The 25,323-nt window shown below is 45.3% G+C and overlaps 2 protein-coding genes across 3 annotated transcripts in view; one reads left to right on the top strand and one right to left on the bottom strand.

Annotated features, from left to right (window-relative positions):
• The window catches only part of LOC142013948 (dynein axonemal intermediate chain 1-like), a 40,301-nt gene extending 21,866 nt beyond the window's left edge, over positions 1–18,435 (bottom strand). Inside the window, exon 1 of the mRNA XM_074995970.1 lies at positions 18,384–18,435. Coding sequence (XP_074852071.1) covers positions 18,384–18,416 — 33 coding nt within the window. The 5' untranslated portion in view covers positions 18,417–18,435. The remainder of the gene's footprint in view (positions 1–18,383) is intronic.
• A 294-nt stretch (positions 18,436–18,729) lies between these two features.
• FAM219A (family with sequence similarity 219 member A) overlaps positions 18,730–25,323 on the top strand; it is a 153,722-nt gene continuing 147,128 nt past the window's right edge. For both annotated transcript variants that reach the window (XM_074995858.1, XM_074995857.1), the window contains exon 1: positions 18,730–18,903. In XM_074995858.1, the coding sequence (XP_074851959.1) occupies positions 18,844–18,903 (60 nt within the window). In that variant the 5' untranslated portion in view covers positions 18,730–18,843. The remainder of the gene's footprint in view (positions 18,904–25,323) is intronic.

Here is a 25,323-nt window from a genome sequence, read left to right as displayed (position 1 = left end):
GGAAAATGAAAATGATTAGGGGGCTGGAGCACATGACCTATGAGAAGAGGCTGAGGAACTTGGGTTACTTAGTTTGCAGAGGAGAAGAGGGTGATGCGATAGCAGCCTTCAGCTTCCTGCAGAGGGGCTCTAAAGGTGATGGAGAGAGGCTGTTGTCAGTGGTTATGTATGGCAGAACAAGGAGCAATGGTCTCCAGTTACAATGTGGGAGTTGTAGGTTGGATATTAGGAAAAACTATTTCAGCAGGAGAGTGGTGAAGCATTGGAATGCTTTACCTAGAGTGGTGGTGGAATCTCCATCCCTAGAGGTTTTTGAGTCCCAGCTTGACAAATCCTGACTGGGATGATTTAATTAGGATTGATCCTGCTTCAGGCAGGGGGCTGGACTAGATGACCACCTAAAATCCCTTCCTGCCCTAGGATTCTATGATTCCATGAAATAGCCATCAGAGTGTACTAACATACCTTGCCTTCTTTGAGATCATTTTAAGACAGGTGTGCACCCTCTTCTTTATCCACCCCACTCATTCTCAAGCAGTAGTGTGACATCTGATTAAAGTATGATCCTATATAGATCACTGTTGAAACCACTGTTACATATTTGCAACAAGTGAAATGTGTATGGAAATCTTATGATTTGCTGGTTATGAGTATGCTCTGTGTTTGTATGTATAATTTTTGTATTTCAAGTTATGAGCTACTTGTATTTCAATGTGCTCGATTCTGTATAGCACTAGTGAAGCATTTGGCCAGCCTGTTGTGAAAGGACTATTCAAGTTGACCAGAAGTACTTAATGAACTATGGGCCTCGTGGCAATTTGCATCTGATGATCCTTCCTGTGAACTATGAGCTGTTAAACAAGCATGGGGGCAATGGCTTCCACCTACAAAGAACTGAGTTGTGATAGGTGCATGGACAGATGACTTGTTAATGTGATAGAACACCATGTTATTGCTATACTTTTCCACAGCTAGAACAATGTGATTCACTCCCTATGTGAAAAGATATTAAAAGCCTTGGAAACCTCTCCATTTTGTCTTTAATTTTGCTTATTACCTCTGGGGGAACTTTGCTACAATCAAAAACTCTAAACAAAGCATTAATGACCTATCCAAACTGTGGATGTACTCCAGAGACTTTGCAGTTTAGTCCATATCTGAACCAAAGATTTTGCAACTGCTGTATGCATCTGATTCCTTTGATAATTTTAACTACCAGCTTTTCCTTTTTCTCTTTTATAAATAAACCTTTATATTTTAGATACTAAAGGATTGGAAAGAGTGATTTTTGAGCAAGATCTGAGTTATAAATTGTCCTGAGCATGTGGCTCATCCTTTATAATCAGCAGAATCTTTTACTGGGCAAGACTGGTTTTCATAACCACTCGTCTGATAAGCAGTGTTACTAGTAATAATACAGGGAAACTGAAGTGTCTGAGGGAATTGTATGACTTCTTGTTAGCCAGTGGGGTGAAACAGAAGTTCTCTGCGTGACTGGTTTGGGGCACCTTATAGTGGAGGACCCCCGCCTTGGACTGTCTATAAGTAGCCCAGTTTCTAAGCAATTTGGCCTGAATTGGTATGTCCCTCCCAGAGTGCCCGTTGTTACAACTAGCTCATCGGCCTTCACGATTTAGCCATCCAAATGCTCCTGCTAAATTTACTTTCTCTTCCAAGGCACACACACTGTCATTCTTGTTTTCCCTGGAGCAGAGCACAAAGGTTAGCATGTAGCCTGACATAACAGATGAACAAAGTCTTTGACAGCGTCTGCCAAGAAAGCATTTATAGAGAGCTGAGGCTGACATTTCACCAGCCAGTAAATTCATGCTAACATCTTACTCTTGTTTTGAATGTCAGCAGCCTCCATGGTGAAAGGCCGCATGATACGAGTGTGGCAACCCTCTATGGAAATAAAGCAAAGGGAAGCAAGGCCACTTTTGGTTTTCTCTATGGCACACATCGGTTTACGCACAATAGGGATACCAACTGCGCAGCTATTTACCAAGAAGGCTTTCGTAATCTGCTTTTTGAGGAACACTAACCTAAGTGTTCATTTTAAATGACAAGATGGCTTAGAGCACCTTTCAGGCCAACAGGCACTTCTGTAGGGTACAAAAGAAAATGTGTTTTGAGTGTTGCTTGTGTTTTGTAGAAAAACCCTCTTGGTTTCCCACTGACAACTTATTTGGACAGAAAAAAAATCATTTACCCATCAACAGGCACAAGCCTGTGCCTTTAGGGTAATGAGAAATGTTTTGCTGTCCAAACTAATCAGACTTGCCTCAGCTGGGAAAATTACCCATTGCTGATATCAGGTGTTGACAAACTAATTCTGAATGCAGTGCACCTACAAGTACAGACAAAGAGAAACTGTGTCCTGCACGAGTTAAGAAATTGGTTAAATCCTGTTTTTAATCCAGGACAGTTCATCGGCATGCATGTCTGTCAGCAATGGGTGCATTTCACAGTAAAGACAAAGCTACAGGATGCTAGAGCCACAAAACTGAGAGGTTTCTGGATCTGGCAAAAATCACACCAGAGTACCTATTCCAGGTACACGCCCCCAAATTAAAGAACACACACAGAAGGAGAATGCCCTAATGGCACCTTTAATTTGGACACAGATCGAGTCATATGGTTCATACTGAAAACTGTTGCTTGTATGCCTGATGGCAAACAGGCTATTGGAATCACCATCCAATCCAAAAGAGTGGGGAAGTCCATCCAGAGCTGGAGACCTGAGGAGAAGGTTACAGAAGTGAAGTGAGACATCAGAAAAAAAATAGACATTGATGTCACAGTTGGTGTAATCAGAATGAAGAAATAAAGGGAGAGGAAGAATCAGGCATCAAAGTCTGAGAAGGCAGAGGGAGATGGGGCCAGAAGGAAGGTAGATAACTGCCACCTGTAGGAAGAGTTGTTCACATGCCTTTTGTGAAGTGGAGCCAACGTGGAAGAGTGAAGGAGGGCCTGGAAATGACATGAGAAGAAAAGGAAGAACCTGACAATGAAGGGGTTAATCTGAACAGGAAGAATGGGCCCAACCGGAACGTTTAACAAGGACCGGGTGGTCAACAATGAAAAATCAGAGGCACTGGACTGATTAAGGTAATAGGGAGAAGATGGAGCTTCTGAGAGGAAGAGACAGCAATGAGTTTTCAGAAGTGATGGTCACACATAGGCAACAGATGGAATGAACACAACAGGAGGCAAAATTATGGGTTAGGAAGCAGCCTTGCTTTCTGGTTAAGGCTTCATGAGAGGATTTGGAGGCTCAAGACCTTGCTTATCTGTGTTTAAGAAAAATTCATTGACAAGAACTGGAAATTTCCCCTTAACCCAAATCCATTCACAGAGGCTGCCAGTCATCAGCTAATAATTGTTAGGAACGTTAACGTCAATGTAGGATCCAGGCCCGTATTTTTGCCTAAAACAATATTTTAACATTTTTTCATCTGTTTGATTTTTATATACTTACATTCTTCTCACTAAGAAAAAAGACTGATACTGTGTTCTACTTTTAGCTAAGCCAGATGGACTTGTTAGTATAATTGGAACAGGTAAGAGCAATAAAAGTTTTACTGGGCATGGTGGGAGTATAATATATGATTGCCTCAACACTTATCTCAAGGCCATGTCAAGCAACCAGTCAGGTGGAATGGGAACACTGAGAACCGGGCTCTGTGGCATCAGAGTTATGGGACATATGTTTGCTGGAAACTAATTCCAATAAACTTCATACTGTCTGCTCTGTGTCTGTATGATAAGAACCAGGGGAGAGGATGAAGGGAAAGCCCTCTAACAGTAATAAATTTGACCCTGTTACTGCAATGAGTTCTGCACTGGCACAGATTTTCACCCATATTGAGCTGCGTTCTTCCCATTTAATAACTAAAGAACACATTTTGTGTGTAGAAGAGCCCCCAGTTTTTAAAAAAAAAACTCTCTAGTGTAGACGTAGCCTATGAATTTAGATCACAGTTAGCCATATTAAGTTGATTTTATAACAATAAGTTGTAGCAAGGGCCCCTCTTACCCAGACCACTCCTTGGATCAGTCTCTTTTGACCCTTTTCCTCAGGGGCTGGAACTTGCAATGGGTCTCTGCAGTAGGGAGCTCAGGCACTCCCCATGGGACTCCCTCCTGCATTGCTCCTGCACTGAAGCTGGTTTGATTTGCTCTCAAACCTTCCCTTTCTCGCTGCCTCTCCCACACCTCACCTTCCATCCTCTTCCTCTCTCCCCGACCTTCTCCCTGTGAAGGGTTTTTAAAGGCCTTCACCAAGACACCAGTGGAGTCAGCTGTCCCCAGTTTGCTTGGGCCAGCTCCCTCCCAGGTGCTTCTAACTGTCTTGATGCCCTCTGCTTGTATTTAGAAGGTCTTTTCCCCCTTTTGGGCTGCCTTTCTCCCACTCTGCAGTAGCCCTCTGGCTTACCCTGCCACAAAGTCTACACCTCCAAGCCCCTTCTGCTGATTTTGAGGACATTTAAAAGTCGATTTCTGTACTCCTCCTTAATGAGAGAAGTACGGCTAAATTCAGCTTTACATGGTTGACTGGGGTAATACAGACCCAGTGCTGTTAAAGTCAATATTCTTGGATTCTGGGAGGTGTCCCACTGTGCCCCAATGTGACCTCTCTGCCTTTCAACTCTGATGCACTCCCAGGTACACAGGAAAAGCCCTGGGAATTTTTGATTTTCATTTCCAACTTGCCCGGTGTGGCAAGCCCAGCAGCACACTTGACCATGAATGCCAAGGGTCACAAATGAGCTCAAACATGGAGAATGCAGGAGATACTGGGGCTGACTGCTGTGTGGAGAGACGAATCTGTGCTGGCAGAACTCCAAAGCAGAAGAAAAAAAGACAGATATCAATGCCAAAATCACAAAGAGTGTGGTGGAAAAAGGATATAGCAGAGACACCCAGCAGTGCTGTGTCAAAGTAAAGGACCCGAGGAAAGAGTACCATAAGACATGGGAGGAAAACTCTTGGTCCAGGTCAGAGCCTCAGGCTACATCTACACTAACTCCAGAAGATCAACCGCTTAAGTTCAATCTTCCAGGATGCCATTTTGTTCATGCATGAAATGGCATGTTCCAGGGTCAACGTCAAACCCAGAACTCCTTGCAAGCCATGAGAACTAAGGAAGGTCAATGGGAGGAGTGCTCCCTTTCACCTCCTGCTATGAAGACAGCTGCGGAAGTTGATAGCTGCAAAATGAATTTTTGGTACGCAATTGGTATACCAAAAATTGCGTAGCAGCCTTTGACCTTCCAGGTAAGCGTAAACGTGATGTGCTGCTTCTATGAGCAGCTGCACAGGATTCTGGTGGGTGGGGCCTCAAACACTGTCCTAAAATTGTCCATGCATACCTCTCATGTGACTCTTCAGGCAGCCACAGGCAACAAGGAGGACATTGTAGATGAGGAAGGAGAGGATGAGGAGATTGCACAGGAGCCAAGAAGACAATCCAGTCTCATCAATAGCCAGGACCTTTCTCTAATTTTGGAGCCAATCCCCTTCCAGGACTTATTGCTGCTGGATCCTGATGGCAGGGAGAGCACGTCCAGCAAGTTCACATTTGTAATCATTGGCCAAATGTAATTGGATTTAATCTGTTTGATCTGCCCTGAGTAACTGAAGTACAGTGACAGCCATTCTGCCTCCACAGTGGGGGCTCCCCTCAAAAGTCTATAAACATGTCTGGAGATGGAGCAGGAATCCTCCCTGCACATCGCCAGAAAGCTTTCATAGAGGTATTCTGCAGTCCTTCTCAGAAGCTTTCTGGACAGGGCTGCCTTATTCCATCCTTCACAGTAGAATGCCATCCCAAGCCAAGCCACCAGTAAGCAATCTGGCATCACTGCAGCACAAAGCAAGCAGCATACAGTCCAAGTTTTTAGGCACATTCAGTCAGCATCCACTCCCTATCATGCTCTCTGATTTGGAGAAGACCGATATCTCTCATGGCAACCAGAGTGAAATATGGGAAGTTCTGTAACTGATAGCACTGAGGCAATCCACCTCCGTTTGTTCATCCCCAACAATTCATGACCCCAGGTTTGATCATCCCAGAGGATAATCGTGCTGTTCAGGAGGAGGGGTAAACACATGTGATTGCAGGAGCCCCTGCACTTCTGCCCAATTCCCTGACCCTTGCAGGGCCCTTCACAAATGCTCCATCCCACTTTGCAAATGCAGATGCCTATAAAACCATGAGGGCTGTATTCTGCAAGCACCCTTTCACACATTTTCAAAGTAGAAGCAAAAGAGCAAGAACCCCAACCTGTTGCTTACCATGTCTACCATCAAACTGAATCCATCTGTCCTGTGCTGTGCTGTGCTGTGTTGTGTGTTCTTTCTGCCTCACAGGTGCTCAGTTTAAAATGAAAAAATTGGCCTTGTTCAAAACACGTCTTTTGTGCAGCGCAGGGCTTCATTCATTGTAAAAGAGGTCTGTGTCTTCGCATAAGTCTATCCTTTTTGTTCCCATCAACGGAGCTGGCACAATGACTCTGTTACCTGCTCCTCCCACATTTCAGTTGTCACAGATCAGAAGGAAAAAAAACCCACCAAAACTGTACACCGGAAGAAACATCTAACGAGCTCATGCAATCTGCCTGCACTGATAGATCTCAACTGGAGGAGAATCATGCTAGAGGTCATCCAATTGGAACAGAAGGACAGGGAAGCATGCAGAGAACATGACTGTAAGATGCAGGATGACATGTTGAGGCTTATGGAGAAGAAAACTGAGCTGATGAAGCGCCTGGTAGAGAAGCAGGACAAGTATCTGGAGCACAGAGTCCCACTGCAGTAGCAGTAGTAGCATCCTTCAGTCTACGTAGACTATGGATCACGCCCTTCATAGCTCCGTTTGGCATCCTCATTTGCAGCGTCGGGTGTGACTGTGAAGACCACACGAGAGTGACAGTCCTTGCTGCATCTGTTGCATATGTAATGGGTGTCTGGCAGGTCCTTGCTGTGCTTTCTGTGGGCTCGCTTCTCCTTTGCTAGCTGTCTGATCCTCAACTCACCCTTCTGAAGGCCCTTGTATAGTTCCTGCCTCCATCTGCTGCGATCGTCTGCCAGCTCCTCCCAGCTGTCTGGCTTGATGTCTACTTCCCTGAGGTCTCTCTTGCAAACATCTTTGTAGCGCAGCTGGGGGCGTCCAGGAGGTCTTTTCCCAGAGGCTAGCTCACCATACAGGATGTCTTTTGGGATCCTTCCATCATTCATCCTGTGGACGTGGCCAAGCCAGCGGAGCCGCCGCTGCCTGAGGAGGGTGTGCATAGTTGGGATTCCAGCTTGCTCAAGGACGGTAGTGTTGGACACTCTGTCCTTCCACGATATTCCAAGGATGCGCCTGAGGCAGCGCAAGTGGAAGACGTTCAGCCTCTTTTCCTGGCGGGCGTACAGGGTCCAAGTCTCGCTGCCATAAAGGAGGGTGCTGAGGATGCAGGCTCTGTAGACTTGCATTTTGGTGTGAGTGTACAGCTTGTTGTTATTCCACACTCTCTCGCTGAGTTTGGACAGAGTTGAGGCTGCTTTACCGATCCTCCTATTTAGCTCATTCTCCAAAGACAGGGTGTCAGTGATGGTGGACCCGAGGTAAACGAACTCTTGGACGACCTCTAACGTATAGTTGTCAATGCTGATTGATGGAGAAACAGCAACGTCCTGAGCAAGTACATTTGTCTTCTTTAGGCTGATGGAGAGCCCAAAGTCCTTGCATGATTTGGAGAACTGATCCAGCAGCTTCTGAAACTGGTCTTCTGCGTGTGACAGGACAGCAGCGTCTTCTGCAAACATCATATCTCTGATGAGGACTTCCCGCACCTTAGATTTAGCTTTCAGCCTTGCAAGATTAAACAGTTTCCCGCTAGATCTTGTGTGCAAAAAGATGCCCTCTGTTGAAGATCCAAAGGCGTGTTTAAGGAGGAGTGCGAAGAAGATCCCGAACAGTGTCGGAGCAGGGACGCATCCTTGTTTGACTCCGCTCCTGATGCTGAAAGCATCCGATAATGTGCCATCGTATTGGAAGGTTCCTCTCATGTCTTCGTGGAAAGACTGGATCATCTTGAGTAACCGTGGCAGACATCCTATCTTGTGGAGCAGTTTGAACAGTCCCTCCCTGCTGACCAAGTCGAAGGCCTTGGTTAGGTCAATGAAGGCAATATAGAGTGGCTTCCTCTGCTCCCTGCATTTCTCCTGCAGCTGCCTCAAGGAGAAGACCATGTCGACGGTAGATCTCTCTGCATGGAATCCGCACTGTGATTCAGGATACATCGTCTCAGCAATCTTCTGGAGTCTGCCGAGGATGGCGTGAGCGAACAGTTTACCAGTGATGCTTAGGAGGGAGATTCCACAGCAATTGTTGCAATCGCTTCTGTCTCCTTTGTTCTTATACAAGGTTATGATGTTAGCGTCGCACATGTCCTGTGGAACCTCTCCCTCTCTCCAGCACAGGCACAGTAGCTCATGTAGGGGTTCCAGGAGGGTGTCCGTGGCACACTTGATTACCTCTGGTGGTATACCATCCTGGCCAGGGGCCTTTCCTACTGCAAAGTTGTTGATGGCTTTCTTCAGTTCATCCACAGTTGGCTCCTGGTCCAGTTCGTCCATTACTGGTAAGAGTTGGATGGCATCGAGGGCTGAGTTGACCACAATGTTCTCGCGTGAGTGCAGCTCGGAGTAGTGCTCGACCCAGCGCTCCATCTGTTTGGCTTTGTCAGTGATGACTTCACCAGATTTGGATTTCAGAGGTGCCATCTTGTTCTGGGTGGGTCCTAATGCCTTCTTGATGCTCTCGTACATTCCCCCGAGGTTACCAAAGTCAGCACTGGTCTGGATGCTGCTGCATAGATCGAGCCAGTAGTTGTTGGCACAGCGCCTGGCCGTCTGCTGTACTGTTTTTCTGGCTGCTCTGAGCGCTTGCAGGGTATTCTGGCTTGGCGAACGTTTGTACTCCAGGAGCGCAGTGCACTTTTTTTCGATGGCTGGAATTATCTCATTGGAGTTAGCTTCGAACCAGTCATTTGTGTTTCTAGCTCTCTTCCAAACACCGACAAGGCCATGTTGTACATTGTATCCCTCAGATGCTGCCATCTGAATGTCACATCGGCACCCCAAGGGTTGCTGCGCAGATTCTCCTCCAGGGTCGCTCTGAACTTTTCAGCTCTCTCTGAGTTAGCCGTCTTTCTGGCATCGATGCGGGATCTTCCAGTTGGTTTAGAGCGGTGCAGTCTTCTTGGGAATCCCCTTGAGTTTGGAGCAAACTAACGAGTGGTCTGTGTCACAGTCAGCACTATGATAGCTGCATGTCAGAAGGACGTTTTTGAGGTTATCACGTCTAGCGATGACCACGTCTAGTTGATGCCAGTGTTTTGAGCGTGGGTATCTCCATGACACTCTGTGCTGTAGCTTGGTTTGGAAAAATGTGTTTGTGATGCACAGATTGTGGTACGTGCAAAGTTCGAGAAGACGCTGACCATTTTCATTCATTTTTCCCACACCAAAGTGGCCTAAGCAGGAAGGCCACGAGTCACGATCAGCTCCAACTCTCGCATTGAAGTCACCCAGAATGTACAGTTGTTCGCGAGCAGGTATTTGCGCTATGGCAGCACTAAGCACGTCATAAAACTTGTCTTTTACTTCCAGTGTGGCGTACAGGGTTGGGGCGTAAGCGCTGATCAGGTGGACAGGACCAGTGCGAGTTTGAAGTATGACCTGAAGTAGTCTTTCTGATCCACCCATGACTAATTCCACCATTTGTAGAAGGGTGCTTCTGATGGCGAAGCCAACACCATGCTCCCTGGGTTCTTCTCGGGCTTTACCCTGCCAGAAAAAGGTGTAGTCCTTTTCCTTTAGAGATCCCGAATCTGCGAGACGTGTCTCTTGCAGATCAGCAATGTCAACTTGGAGCCTCTTCAGTTCCTCATTGATGACAGCAGTCTTTCGGGTGTCGCTGATGTCCTGAAGATCGTCAGTCAGACCTGTCAGCATGGTCTGCACATTCCAGCTAGTAAGCTTGAAACTTTGATGGTTTCCTTTTCTTGTTGATTTTCTTATTGGTTTGCCTGGTGCTCAGCTTTCAGGTCATTTGTCAGGTTTGGGAACCTTAAGCCTCATGCACCCAGTGAGGCAGGTGAACTGTGACGGGATAGTACCCTATTGGCTGGGGGCTGCCCAGCTTGAGGAGGGCGGTGCCTGTCCAGTGAGATGCAACAATCTCTCCCACCTTCGGAGGCAACCCCTGGCGCTCATTCTCTACACTAATCGAGCAAGAGCTTATAACCCGTATCTGTTACCTCCCGTGTTGGTTCAACGCTGTTAGCGATGCTGGAATACCTCTCCAGGTGTGAGCTTGGGCGATTATTGGGACCCTGGGCTGCCCAGATGCCAGTGTTCCCCTCTCGGCTTTACTGATATAGTGCAAAGGAGAGGATAACCTCTATGTCTGGTACCAGCTCAGCTGCAGGAGTTGCCGGGTCAGTGCCAGAAGTTGGCACAGAACCGCCTTAGGACTCCCCTCTGGATTTTCTGTCAGGGTTTACTCCCTTAGCCTTGCTCCTTTCCAGGATAACCCACAAGGCAGTGGGGCATGGAGAACGTGGGTACAGTCCCACTACCTCTTGCAGTCCCACTGCATCCTATGACAAACCACTTGGTTCCTCTTCACCAAGTTCCATAGCTTGCTCTCCCAGGCATCACAGAATGTGCGGGGTGGGGGAAGTCCCAGGAAGACTTTTACTCAACTCCCGGAGATGCCTCCTGGAGCAGGAGGCTTTCATCCCCACAGCTTTGATTGCTACATAAGGGGATCGTAATAAGCCACTCGTCTTTGCTCTCTGCTCCCTCCCCATTAGACCTCACGCTCTAAACTCCTTTTCTGTCTGTGTTCCCTGTGTTTCCTAAATAAAAATGCATGATTTCAGAACAACAGTAGTTTTATTCATTATGCCAACTGCATTGTGCCAGGAGGGGTGACCTACAGGCCAGTAAGTGTACAGCAGGGAATACCTTGTTAAGAGTAACTGATGTAATTGTCACATCATTGTCTGGTCATTCATGAAACTGGTTTCCAAAACTTCTCTGATTCATAGTGCCTTTCAGTGTGCTCTCCTTATTCGCCTGGTGTCTGGCTACTCATTAGTCGCTAGGCGATCTGCCTCGACTCCCCACCTCCACCTTTAAATGGTCAAAGGCACATTCCACCACCATTCTGCACTTGTGAAGCCTTTAGTTGAACTGCTCCTTACTGCTGACCACACTGCCTGTGTATGGCTTTATAAGCCATGAAATCAAGGGGTAGGCTGGATCTCCTAGGATAGCTATTGGCGTTTCAACCACTCCAATGGCAATTTTGCAGTCGGGGGGAGGGGGGAAGGTGCATCTTGCAGCTTCTGAAGAGATCAGAGATCTTAAAGATTTGTGTGTTATGCACCTTTCCGGACCATCCCAGGCTGATGTTGGTGAAATTGCCCTGGTGAGCCACCTGCACCTGAAACACCATTGAGAAGTACTCCTTGAAGTTTATATACTCTTCAGCAAAGTGGTCTGCTGCCAGTTTAGGGATATATTTTCCATCTATCACTCCGCCACAGTTAAAGAACACCAACGTGGCAAAGACATCCACTATGCCCTGCATGTTTCCCCGAATCATAATCTTTCCCAGGAGAAGAATATTGATTGCTCTGGCTACTTGGATCACATCAGCTGCCAATGCAGATTTACCCAGTCCCAACCGATTCCCAACTGTCTGGGGTTTCAAGCTTTCACGAGACTACTGACACTCCCAACCCAATTGTGACAGAGAGACAGCCATGTTAGTCTGTAGTCTATCAAAACAAAAAAGCAGTCGTGTAGCGCTTTAAAAATTAACAAAATAATTTATTAGATGATGAGCTTTTGTGGGACAGACCCACTTCTTCAGATCATAACCACACCACAACAGACTCAACATATAAAGCACAGAGGTCCAAAAATTTTTATCAAGATTGACAAATCAGAAAAAATGTTATCAAGGTTGGCAAATCAGAAGATTAGAGGGACAGCCAGGGGGCGGGGTTCTGGAGTGGACAAGTTAAGTGTTAGACAGCAATTACCTGAGCCATTATAAGGACTTTTCACATACTTTGATGTTTTATCTACCTCTTAACTTCCCCATCCCATTACCCCCGCTACCCCCCTCGCCATCCCTCTGCTCTTCTGATTTACCAACCTTGATAACAATTTTTCTGATTTGCCAACCTTGAAAACAATTTTGGATGTCTGTGACAAATTATTTTGTTAGTCTTTAAAGTGCTATATGACCACTACTCAACTGTCAGAGAAGGTTTCATTCTGGTATTGCTGAGCTTCAGGCCCAGGGAAGACAATTCACAAACTACCAAGAAAGTGGCCTTACTCATGTGAAAGTTTGCAGGTGCTGGCAACTCCTGTCAAGGCTCTAGGCAAAGTGAAGCATAATGTGCCAGGTATTTACAATGCTTGCCACAGCAGTCTGGAGGTGAGTGGGGTTAATGCTTGACAAGCTATGGCGTCTACATGGATAACCAGGGAAAAAAGGGTGTGAAATTATTGTTTGCCATTGCTTTCAAGCGTGGAGGAGATAAGTGAATTAAGGAAAGCTAACAACATATACCGAGAACCACTCGCTGAAATAATTTTGTCCCATCTGGCTTTGGGAGCCTACCTCAGAATAAAAAAGGTCAGCAGAAACTATGGGATAGCTATCCACAGTGCATTGCTGTTACAGCTGAAGGTAGCCATGCTACTGGGACGCACTTCAATCAACTTCACGTGCCCAATGAGGACATGAACCTTCAATATTGTAAAAGAGGATACTAAAAAGTCAATCTTAATAAATTCAACCTAATTTTGTAGTATAGATATACCCAAAATGGATAAGGTAAAATCTTTTTGGAACCAACTTTATCAGCGAGAGACAAGCCGAAACAGACTATTTGGTATGACTTAAGACATATTTCATATCTCAAGATGAAGTGGACCATTAACAACTCTCCAGCCATAGGAAGAAAAAAAAGAAGGGGCTGAAGAATAAGGCAGAGTGGCATGGTGGCAATGTTATTGGATCACTGATTGTTGTAAAAAAGCATACATACAGTGCCTGTATTCAATCTGTGATTTTTAGAATTATGATTCTAAGCTTCAAGGCTCATCTTTGGAGGTATCATGCAGATTTCCTTTGAGAACAAGGACTGAGAGGTCATAGCTTTGTGAAAAGTGTTCACTACAGGTGATACGGTGTTTTTGTCTTTTGTCATTTTCCTGTGCAAGTTCATTTGACAACACAGTGATTATTCCTACTTCCTCTGTCTAGGCTGCAGCATTGGTTTGAATTCCTTTCCCTTTCTCCTTTGGAAAGCATAAAAGCATTGAAGATTCTTGACACTTGAGAATCTGTTAAATTGGCTTACCACTAACTGGCCAGAAAAAAAAAAGAGTTACTAAGGCCCAGATCCTCAAAGGTATTTTGACTCCTAACTTTCATTGTCCAACAAGCCTCACCTGACCTTTGAGGAAAGCAGAGTGCGGGGTCAATAAGTACCAAAGAGGGATCAGAAAACACATCTCTCGCCTCTTTGGGAAAACAAAAGTTCAAATGTTTGAGAGACAAAGTAGATGAAACATTATCTTTTATTGGACTGACTTCTGTTGGTGAGACAAGATTTTGAACTACAAAGCTCTTCATCAGGTCTGGGAAAGGTATTCAGAATGACGCAGCTAAATACAAGATAGTTAGCACATATTCTAAGAGACCGTTCAAAATGAAGTGGCACCTTAACATACCTGTAGCCATAGGACAAAAAAACATACAGGACCACAACAGTTTTGGAAGTTAAACATTGGAAGCCACTGATTGCCAACACAGGTTGAACCTCTCTAATCTGGAACTCTCTCATCTGGCAACATCCAAAATCTGGCATGATTTTAATTAGCTGAATGACCACTTATCATGGATGTGGCCAAGTTTCCCATGGTCCCATAAAGTTTGTTTATAGCCACCAGCCCTGGCTCCCAGTGTTCTGTGTGGTTATTTAGCTGTAGTTTGCTTCTAAATATCTTCTAGGAGCCCAGTAAGTAGTGGAAGGATTGGTAATGTTGTTAGGCAATACTGACCTCCCATGGTCAGGCAAATTCTCTCATTCAGCACCAGTAAATTCCTGAGAGTGCCAGATTAGAGAGGTTCAACCCATACCTGATTACTGTATGCACTGTAGTCGTAGCCATGTTGGTTCTAAAACATTAGCGAGACAATGTGAGTGAGGCAAAATTTTACTGGACCAACTTCGTTGGTGAGAGACAACCATTCATCCACCTTGTCTCTAAATGCCAGAATTCTGGCAGTTACATTGCATAGGTAGGAGCTAAAACTTTGGTGGACTGCTGGCTGGGAAACATGAATGTGATTTTAGGCTTCCTTGTTAAAGTCCTCTCCCAGGTGAGGTAAGGACAAGTAAATCTTTTATTCCACACTTGAGACAGAGAGTATCCATGACATTTTATTTTTAGAAGCCAGATTCAGGGGTTCCTGGTGACAGGGAGCCAAAAGTGCCATGGACAAGAACAACCATTTTGGGTCACTCAGAAAGAACTATTAACGTCTCTCAATACATTCAGCTGATTTTAAAGCTTCCACCTCTGTGAGGAGTAGAATGGCTTAAACTCTCAATAACTTACATATGCAATACAAATGCTGAGCAACTTGAAGTATCACAAAGCCTGCATTGACTGTGTTGCTGAAATTGTTCTTGTAGCTCATTTTTAATAAAATTGTTATGCCCTTGTTCAGATATATGTATTGGGATAAATATGTATCTTCCCTGTTTAGCAACTCCCAGAAGTTAGTTGCTGAAAGTCTGAGATGAGACCAACATTTAATTTTTTAGAAACAGTTTACAAAACCTAATATTATTGTTATGTGAATAAAAATTTGGTCTGATAACTCACTCATGGTGTTTTTCACACAAACACTGAAACATTGTGAAAATACCTGATAACCAAGAAGTGAACCCAAAGTTTTACCCTGCATTCTGGTCCACAAAAGCACAATGGTTTGCTCTAGATGGAGCACTGATGTTAACCAGATATGAAACTTGTTTTTCAAAAATATGATACTTTAAACTGTCAGTATAATGTCTCTTGAATTGATTACACTGAAATACTCAGATCACTTGAATAGTAACAGAGAGCAAGCCGTGCTAGTCTATACACTATCAAAACAAAAAGCAGTCAAGTAGCACTTTAAAGACTAGCAAAATAGTTCATTAGGTGAGCTTTCGTGGGACAGACCCACTTCTTCAGATCATATCCAGACCAGAACAGACTCAATATTTAAGACACAGAGAACCAAAAACAGTAAGCAAGGAGGACAAATCAGAAAAAGATAATCAAGGTGAGAAAATCAGAGAGTGGAGGGGTAGGGGGAAAGATCAAGAATTAGATTGAGTTAAGTATGCAGACGAGCCCCTATAGTGACTCAGAAAGTTCACATCACAATTTAAACCATGTGTTAATGTTCCGAATTTGAATATAAATGTCAATTCGTCCACTTCCCTTTCTACAAAGGAGCGATAATTTCTTTTCAGTAACACACATACCTTGAGGTCATTGACAGAATGCCCCATTCCATTAAAATGTTGACTAACTGGTTTGTGGATCTGGAGTGTTTTGATGTCTGTTTTGTGCCCGTTGACCCTTTGTCTAAGGGAGTTAGAAGTCTGTCCAATATACAAAGCATCTGGGCATTGTTGGCACATGATGGCATATATGATGTTAGTAGAGGAGCATGAGAAAGTGCCCGTGATTCTGTGAGTAACCTGGTTAGGTCCAGTGATGGTATTTCCAGAGAAGATATGTGGACAAAGCTGGCAGCGGGCTTTGTTGCAGGGAAAGGTTCCAGGACTGGTGTTCCTGGGGTATAGACTGTGGCTGTTAGTAAGGATCCTCATGAGGTTGGGAGGTTGTCTGTAGGAGAGAACAGGCATGTCACCCAGGGCCTTCTGGAGTGTAGCATCCTGATTAAGAATAGGTTGTAGGTCTTTAATAATTCGTTGCAGTGGTCTGAGTTGGGGGCTGTAAGTGATGACCAGTGGTGTTCTGTTCTTGGCTTTAAAGGGGGTGCTGTTGTCATCCTGAATAAGTCAGACTATGAACAGGAGGCAGCCAGACAACTCTCCAACACCACATTTTACAGACCTCTCTCCGCTGATCCCACTTTGGAATTCCAAAGGAAATTACAACAACTACTGAAGGAACTCCCTGCTGCTATTCAGGACCTCATTAACTCAGACACACCATCTGAGCCGCAGCCTGGATTATTCTATTTACTTCCCAAAATCCACAAACCTGGAAATCCTGGACGCCCTATCATTTCAGGTATTGGCACCCTTACCACCGGACTATCGAGTTACGTGGACTCCCTTCTCAAACCCTATGCCACCAACGCTCCCAGCTATATCCGAGATACCACCGACTTCCTGAGGAAATTACAAAACATCGGAAAAGTTCCTGATAACGCCATCCTTGCCACAATGGATGTAGAGGCTCTGTACACTAATATTCCACATAAAGATGGATTACAAGCAATCAGGAATACCATCCCTGATGCCACCACAGCCAATCTGGTGTCTGACCTCTGTTACTTTGTTCTCACACACAATCATTCCTCAGCTCTCGTCCCCTATTACCACTCCTCTACTTAAGATACATTGATGACATCTTTATGATTTGGACCCATGGTACAGAGGCTCTAGAAGAATTCCACAGAGACTTTAACAATCTACACCCCACCATCAACTTATGCCTCGATTACAACATGCAAGAGATACATTTCCTGGACACTACAGTACTAATCAAGGATGGCCTGATCAGTACCACACTGTACCGAAAACCTACTGATCGCTATACTTATCTACACCCTTCTAGTTTCCATCCTGCACACGTGACTAGATCCATTGTTTACAGTCAAGCTCTTAGGTATAATCTCATTTGCTCTGATCCAACTGACAGAGACCAAAAACTACAAGAACTTTACCAAATATTCATAAACCTAAATTACCCACCAGGAGAAGTAAAAAAACAAATCGACAGGGCCACACGCATACCCAGAAACCAGCTACTCCAAGATCAGCCCAAAAAAGCCAAGAACAGAACACCACTGGTCATCACTTACAGTAAAATAAAATAAGATAAAATAGCATGGCAAGAGAATGAAATGGTGCTATAACGCTATGGTGCACTGTAGAGATGTAACCAAGTAGCAGCTTAATGGCACAGTAATACGGCGTGAAGACAGTTTGGAATAGTGATTGCTGTGTTGTAGCCATGTGAGTCCTCAAGATGGGACATAAAGCAGGAAAGGCATTATCTTTAATTGGACCAACAGGTTGATAGAAAAGATAAGCACTTCCAGTCCTGAAGAAGAGTCCTGCAAAGCTGTAGAGCTTGTTTTTAATACCAACAGAGGTTGGTCCAGCAAAATACATTGTCTCATCCACCTTGTCATTCTGTAACATAGAGATGTCTTGATGCAATGCACTTGATGTAAATGTATGGACCGGGATGTCATGCTTCAGCACAATATGGCTGCTCCATTGTAAGATCTCTAAGCACAGACATGCTAAGTCAATGGGAAAGACCTCTCCTGTCACATTAAATAATATGCCCCAAACAAGCAGCAGTAGCTACAACAGCAGGAGATGCTTTCCAGCACTTATGATGGCATAATTTATGTTCCCCCTCTGAGTCAGAGAAGTTATACCAACACAACTGGGAGTGTACACAATCATGTGGAGCGAGAAAGTGTTGGTCTTGTGACAATCAAGATATTAAGCTGTAGCAAGGAGACTTAATAGTGAGGAGAAATGGTGCCCAGAAATGAGTTAGGGATGCAATGCTATAACTGCATCTCACAGAGATATGACTGAGCTGTGATGTCACACAATGCAGTGTGCCAATGTCATGGCATGGCACAGTGAAGTCATGGTGTAGTATGATGGTAGGGTGGCACAGGGCAAAGCAGTGATGTCTGGGTGTGGTGTGATGGTGAGGTGATATCACAGGCTACAAAATGATGTCCAGCTCTAATGTGAAGGTGGTTGATGTCGGGGAGGCACAGGAATGATGATGCCACAGGCAAAGCAGTGATCTCATGCTGTGGTGGTGTCATGGACAGAGCAATGACGTTGTGCTGCGGTGTGATGGTGAGGCGACATCATGGAGCAGAGTAGTGATGTCACACTGCAGTGGTGAGGTCATGATCCGGTGGCGTCACGGTGCAGAGTGGTGAGGTCATGATGCTGAGTGAGGTGATGTCAAGCGGTGACACAATTACTCTGTGGACTGACCCTTACCTGGTAGCTCTTGCGGGGCACCTTAGGCGGCATGGTGGCCGCGGCAGCAGCACCCGAGGGCCCCGAGGCTCCCACTCCTCCTCGCTCGCGCCAGTCCCCGCTCACAAGCAGATGCCGGAAGTTGACATTGGTGTCTATGACAACGGGCCGGAAGTCCCTCTCTGCCAACCAAATTCAGAATGGGATGTTCCACCACTCCCCTCCAAAGCGAGAGAATGGTACGTCCCACCCGTCTCATGAATTACCCATGACACCCGCGCACCGCCCCCTCATGAATAATGCACGACAGGCGGGGCGGTGGCTCCCGGACCCGGAAGCGGAGCGGCTGAGTCACCCGGCAGCGCGGCTGGGATGAGGCAGCAGCAGCAGCCACGAGCGGCGGGCGCGTCCCTGCGACACTGAGGCGTCCGCCCCCGGCCCTGGCGCGACCCGGCCGGGCCGCCCCCGCCCCGCCGGCACCATGATGGAGGAGATAGACCGGTTCCAGGTGCCCACCGTGCGCGCCGAGATGCAGCCGCTGGTGAGGGACGGAGTGAGCCGGGGGCGGCGGCCGCCGCCTGTCGGCTGTGGGGGACCCCGCCCCGGGCAGCTCGCGCCCGCTAGCGGAGTGGGAGGGGCTCATCCTCTGAGGGAAGCCTCGATCCGTCCCCCCGTGCGGGCGGGGAAGGGGGGGGGCGGCGTGCGTGGGGCTGGGGCTGCTTCTGGGGTGCGGCTTCTCCTGGCCCCAAGCCCATGGGTGGAATTGGGGGTGGGGACACCCACTGTCCACCCCAGCGCTTCCCATTGCTGGGCGCTCAGGATACCGCCCCCCATCTCCCTCCTCCTGCCCCAGGGACCGGGACAGCTCTGCCAGCCCCCGGGGTCCCCGCTGGCCGATGATGTCATCCGTCTGCAAGCGAGCCCGGGAAGGGAGCTCGGGGGCTGCTGGGGGGAGGGGGTGTCCGCGTATCCTAATTGTTACCCCCCCATCCCCTCCCGGGCTGCGGCGTGACATGGGGGTGCGGGAGCCAGTCGGGACTTGCCCCCTTAGACCTGCCTTGGTCCGGGAGCTGCAGCACAGGCGAGCGAAACCTGGCTGTTATGTAACATCAGGCGCTTGTCGCTGTTACCTGGGAGCTGCCAAGAGCAGGAGTGGGCCCTCGAGGGCTGCTTGTAGCCGCTGATGAGTCAGGCCAGGACCTACCCACGGACATTTGCACGTGTGAGACTGCGATGAACATCCCATTAACTCCTTTCGTGTTTAGCCCAACCAGTTACTGAGGGGCAGGTAATTAGCCACCAGGCTCGGGATGGTATTTTTAATGGCACCTTTCCATCCACGTGACTGTACTCTGAGGGTCAGGCCACCTCCGGAGCATCCAGAGTGACTTGTCAGTCCAGTGAGAGCTGTTTATTTTCTCAGGGCAGGAATTGTAGTCACAACAGTGGGGCTAGTTTGCCTTTCCTTGTTCCTAAATGTTCCTCTTTTCCTGTGCTCACACACTAGAGGCAAAGTAAGATGTATTATTTCTTTAAAATTTGAATTCACTGCCAGGTTTTTGCATGGGTCTTGCTGTGTGCTCTTATATGTCTTCAATGTGTAGAGGAGGTGTATTTCTGCATCAGAGCATTTTAATCACAGTAATGAGTCTTGCTTTGTGTGGTTTTTAAACTCAGCTTTTATTCAGGCATGTGACTTCATTTGAATATATTTCTGTATCAAAAGGATTCTTTTTTTTAGTGACTTAGGCTTCTTTAAAAAAATGAAAATGGTCTTCTGATGTGCTTGAATGTCGTCTTTGTATTTACCAACACTGGGTGTGTGTTAACAGCAGTTGCTGTGTCATCCCTGGAACCAGGAATCCTGGTTACTACTTGTACATCTCCTCTTACCCTCCTCCATTCAAGATGCTCTTATGATATCTTGAAATTTAAGGCTGTGTACAGGCATAAACAAGACAGCATATTGGGAGATACTGCTAAACATAATTGTGCCTATCTTTTTCCTCTTTATTTTTTACTAAGCTGTATATGCAGCTAGACTAAATCCTTTAGCCGGTTTAAAATAATTCCTTTGTAAATATTTATATATTCTAAAAGGAGCTCTTTAAGGTGATCATGGTTTTGTGCTCTTGGTAGTGTTTTCACGGTAGTGTGTTTTGCCACTTTCTTCAGTCAGTCAGTTTCCTTGATACTTCTGTGGATCTTCAGTATGGTAACTTGGAGAGGAAAAACATCTTATAAACACAAATATGTGGCTTGTAAAACTTGGCAATGAAACCTGGGGAAGGCCTGAGCTAGAGCAGATGCCTTTCAACTTTAATGGCATTGACCATGTCTTACTAGAGAAATGGCTTTGGGCATATTTCCCCTTCAAATCAGTTGTATGCTCCAACCTCCTTCCCAGTTGTGATTGTATAACATCCCTGTGGCAACCATAGCAATTGAATATGTTGAAAAATAAAAGTATTTTTAGTTGTCTTTTGGTAGGATCAGAAAGCTGGAAAAAGTGTTGGCATGAGATTACTGACCCATTTTCTGGATCAATATTGGTCCAGGGTCCCTCTTGGTAACCTTTAGATGGAGTGAGCTGAGCTTTGAATGGTGGTTTTGAATGGTTTTGAAGACTGATAAGGATGTATCTTAAATAGGGTATTTGTATACAGCACAGTTGATGCTATGAAGCTGCAGATTATGCTCCAAATTAAATGTAATAAGTCATTCTCTGGGTAAAATTGTATTTAGGTAATTGTTTGCCTGCGGAATGTAGGTGCTGTGCAAAGAAACAGCTCTGTAAAACTGCTGTGTTTGCATAAATTGCATTTTTTACTGTTTGCATTTGTGGGTTTTTTTCTATAGTGACTACAAGTGGAAAAGACCCCTTTTCTAAACTCAAGTGTAATTATATAAACAAGTATGGGAGGGGTAGCCGTGTTAGTCTGGATCTGTAACAGCATCGAAGGGTCCTGTGGCACCTTATAGACTAACGGAAAAGTTTTGAGCATGAGCTTTCGTGAGCATAGACTCACTTCATCAGATGCTTCATCTCACTTCATCTGATGAAGTGAGTCTGTGCTCACGAAAGCTCATGCTCAAAACCTTTCTGTTAATCTATAAGGTGCCACAGGACCCTTCGTTGCTGTTATATAAACAAGGACAGCTGAAAGGGTGGCTATAGCAGAGTAAGGTACCCAAAAGAGTTTCTGTAGACAAGAATACAGGCTATTGTGGTTTGGTGTTTTATTTAAATGTGTAACGTTAAACTTGCCAGTGGTTTTGAGTTTAAGTGGAAGGTGGTAGGGAAGGATGGCTGTCCTGTGGTGATGGTTCCTGTGCTCTCATAAAACAATCCCAAACCCGCCTTTCATTTTTTGAGGCCCCCATAAAGCCTCACGCTGCATTGTTTTGATAAGCAAGGCTCATTTTCTAGCCTTGCTCTCCAGCTGCACAGTACAAACCACTTGAACACGTTTGTCTAATTTTCTCTGCATCTGGAAAGACACATTCCCTCAGACACAAAAACCCTAGCTTTCTCTCCTTTGTTCCTGCCTCAAGTTTACACTGCTTTTATTTTCTCTGCTTAGGGGTGTCTTACGGGTGACCCTAGGGGCTGGTAGGCATCCAGCAATAAGTTTCCCCTTGGTATTAAAGTGGAGGCTTGCTAACTGACTGACTTCCTCAGAATTCTGATGTCCACTGGCCCAGCATGTAAATGCCATAGCTGGTATCTAATTGCATGAGATCCCAGTATGATATATTTCAGGAGAGGTGGAAATAACTTAGTTAAATTAAGATAACTTGAAGACGTAACTGTAGTAGGTGGTGGCCTTATTGGGAGGCTCATTTTAGCACTAAAGATGTTCAGTACTGAAATTAGTAGTGCGCCAAACTTCTTGTTTAGGGCTACAGATGCACCGTGGCATTTCTGAATGATTTCTTACTGCACCCAGTATGTTACAAGAATATTTAGAAAACATAAACTGCTGGGTGAACTTACTTATTTTTAAATGAAGGAGCCTGTACCTGTATTTGAAAGAGCCAGGTTGGCCCTCCTTCAATGGCAGTGTGAAACTAGCAAGGCTGTTCAGCTGTGTTTCTGTCACCTGTGCTTAGTGAGGAAATTAAAAATTTGTGAAAGCTGTTGGCAGTACCAGAGAAACACACTAAAACTAAACACTCTAAAAAGGCAGAATTTTTCAGATCTGAAGAAGTAGGTCTGTCCCATGAAAGCTCATCACCCTAATAAATTGTGGTGTTAGTCTTTAAAGTGCTACAGGATTGCTTTTTTGGTTTACACTAAAACTGTTGACCAGGAAAGAGGAGGTGAGAGTGGGAGCAGGGCTCTGAACACAGAAGCTGGGAGTTTCTATAGTGAGGAAGAGTGGGTAAAGGAGAGCTCATTTATCTTTGTGCACCCAGAGTTGAGGCCAAGAACTTGGCAAGTTCCAAAAAGGGACTGTACACTTACGTGAATATTAAGACTATCTAGAGTAATCCTAATTAGACGCTTTGGAAGAAATATGAAACATGCTTCAGGACTTAAGACAACCTCTGACAGACAGACAGACAGAGGCCAAAAAAAAAAAAACAAGCAGTCCTGTAGCATCTTAAAGGCTAACAATATTTATTAGGTAATGAACTTTTGTGGGTAAGACCCACTTCTTCAGATTTTGGAGCAAAAATGAGAAAACTCGGGGGGAAGGGTGTGGGGGTGGGAGGGGAAGTCACCTAACTTACCATCTCTGGAAAGAGTAAATTATTAATAAGTGGGACGGGTGCCATTCCTGTAAATATCAAAGGTGGGGAACTTGTCCTTGTAATGCATTATTGACAATCTACAGCCTACACTGGAATATGATCCCTCACTCTCACAGGCACTGGGTAACAGGCCTGTTCTTTTGTACAGTCAGCCACCTCAAGAAAACACTCACTGGCAGCCACATACCATACCACAGACGTGTTAACCCTGCACCCCATTGCCAGCTCTGTCCACATATCTATACTAGAGCAACCATCACTGGACCCAGCTACATCAGCCACAATATCAGGGGCTCATACTTATACCTGTACATCCACTAATGTGATATATTCCATCATGTGCCAGTAATCCCCCTCTGCCATGTACATTGGACAAACTGGACAGTCCCTTCACCAAGGATGAATGGATATAAATCAGACATCAGGAATCGGAATACACATAAACTTGTGGGGGCAGCACTTCAGTCTCCCAGGACATACAGTAGTGGGCTTAGAGTAACAATCTAGTTACAAAGAGATTTTACCATAAGCTTACAAAGGGAGATATCTGAATTGGAATTTATTTGCAAGTTTGACACATTTAACCTGAGGCTTAACAGAGATCTCAATTATCTTAGGCATTACAAGGACAATTTCCACACCTTTGATATTCTCAGGAATGGCACCCATGCCATTTAACTTTCTAATCTACTCTTTCCAGAGGTCCTACTAATGATACCCCCCATGCTGTCTTGTTTCCTTCTTTGCCCTCTCCACTCCTCACTATGTATATGTCCTGTTTTCTCATGTTTGATTCAAAATCTGATGAATTGAGTCTAACCCACAAAAGCTCATTAGCTAGTAAATACAATTGTTAGTCTTTAAGATGCTGCAGGACTGTTTATTTTCTTTGTGAAGCTACAAAATAATACAGCTGTCCTTCTGAGCTGTTAGAGGCCAAGATGAGGTCTAATGTATGGGGCAGATTACTCCATCTGCCTGCAGCAGAGTTTGTGCACCTTCGTGTGAAGCAGCTGCTGTTGGCCACTGTCAGAAGTAGGATACTGAACTAGTTGGACCTCAGGCCTGCTCTAGTATGGACCTATTCCTAGATGGGTCATAGTTTAATATATTTTGCAAATAATAGCTCGTGATTGATGGGAGGGAGCCAGAGGTTGGATCTTGGATGGAATCCCAGCAGTTCAGGAGCAGACTAGGTTTCTCACCGTGGCATTACCTGGGACATCACTGATGGGTGGGGACTCCTTTCTGCATATGAATCACAGAGACCAGTACATGCAATTACTTTTGTGGTTCTTGGGCTATATGCCTCTTTCACAAATAGATACAAGGTGGGTGAGAGAATATCTTTTATTAGACCAACTTCTGTTGGTGAGGGAAATAAGCTCTCTAGCTGTATAGAGCACTTCTTCAGGTGATCTAAAACTAGTCCAGTGAAAGGTATTACCTCACCCAGCTTATCTGTCTAGGATCCTGGAACTGACATGGCTGAGACGCTTCAGTTTTGTGGCAGTGGAAGGAGCCAGCCTACTTAACAGCCCAAGAGATTGAAGAGTTCTGTTTAATCACAGAAATGTGGAGTGGCAGCTCTTCATACTTCCTCAATGCACTCATCTGATGATGACATACCAACCTTGACCTGTGGGCCAGACTTGGGTCTGCCTACCCTATGTAATCAGTCTTTGAAGCTGCTAAAAAGAGTGGTGGTGGCTCTGTCATGGGGACATCTGATCAGTAAGAACTGCTGTGGGCTTAAGCCAATTTACTTTACCTGGAGACCACAAATCACTGTATGGTGAATTAGTGTCGGCCATATCCTGGATCAAATCCATATTGGTAAAAAGCACCACTTCTTGGTTCTGCACCTGTTCACTTTCATCCTTTGCTTTATTTTGCTAGTCTTTAAAGTGCTACTTGACTGCTTTTTGTTTTGATAGTGCATAGACTAGCACGGCTCCCTCTCTGCTTTATTTTTGTGTTTTTCAATCAGATGAGTGTGAGGGACAACTCACTCTAGGAGATGGACCTTTATAAGAGTTTTCCTTCCTTTTTGCAGGAAGCTTGCACAATAGTGGGGACTAAATCCAAATAAATATGTTTTTATAGTGAAATATCTTCCCTCTACCATCTAATTATACAAATTTTTTTTCAGCCTATTACATGAATGACTCAAGGGTAGCCATGTTAGTCTGTAGCATCTTAA

Source organism: Carettochelys insculpta, chromosome 5 (assembly GCF_033958435.1).
Source record: "Carettochelys insculpta isolate YL-2023 chromosome 5, ASM3395843v1, whole genome shotgun sequence".
Lineage (NCBI taxonomy): Eukaryota > Metazoa > Chordata > Testudines > Carettochelyidae > Carettochelys > Carettochelys insculpta.
The sequence above is the reverse complement of the archived record's forward strand: the minus strand, read 5'-3'. Positions and strand labels throughout refer to the sequence as shown.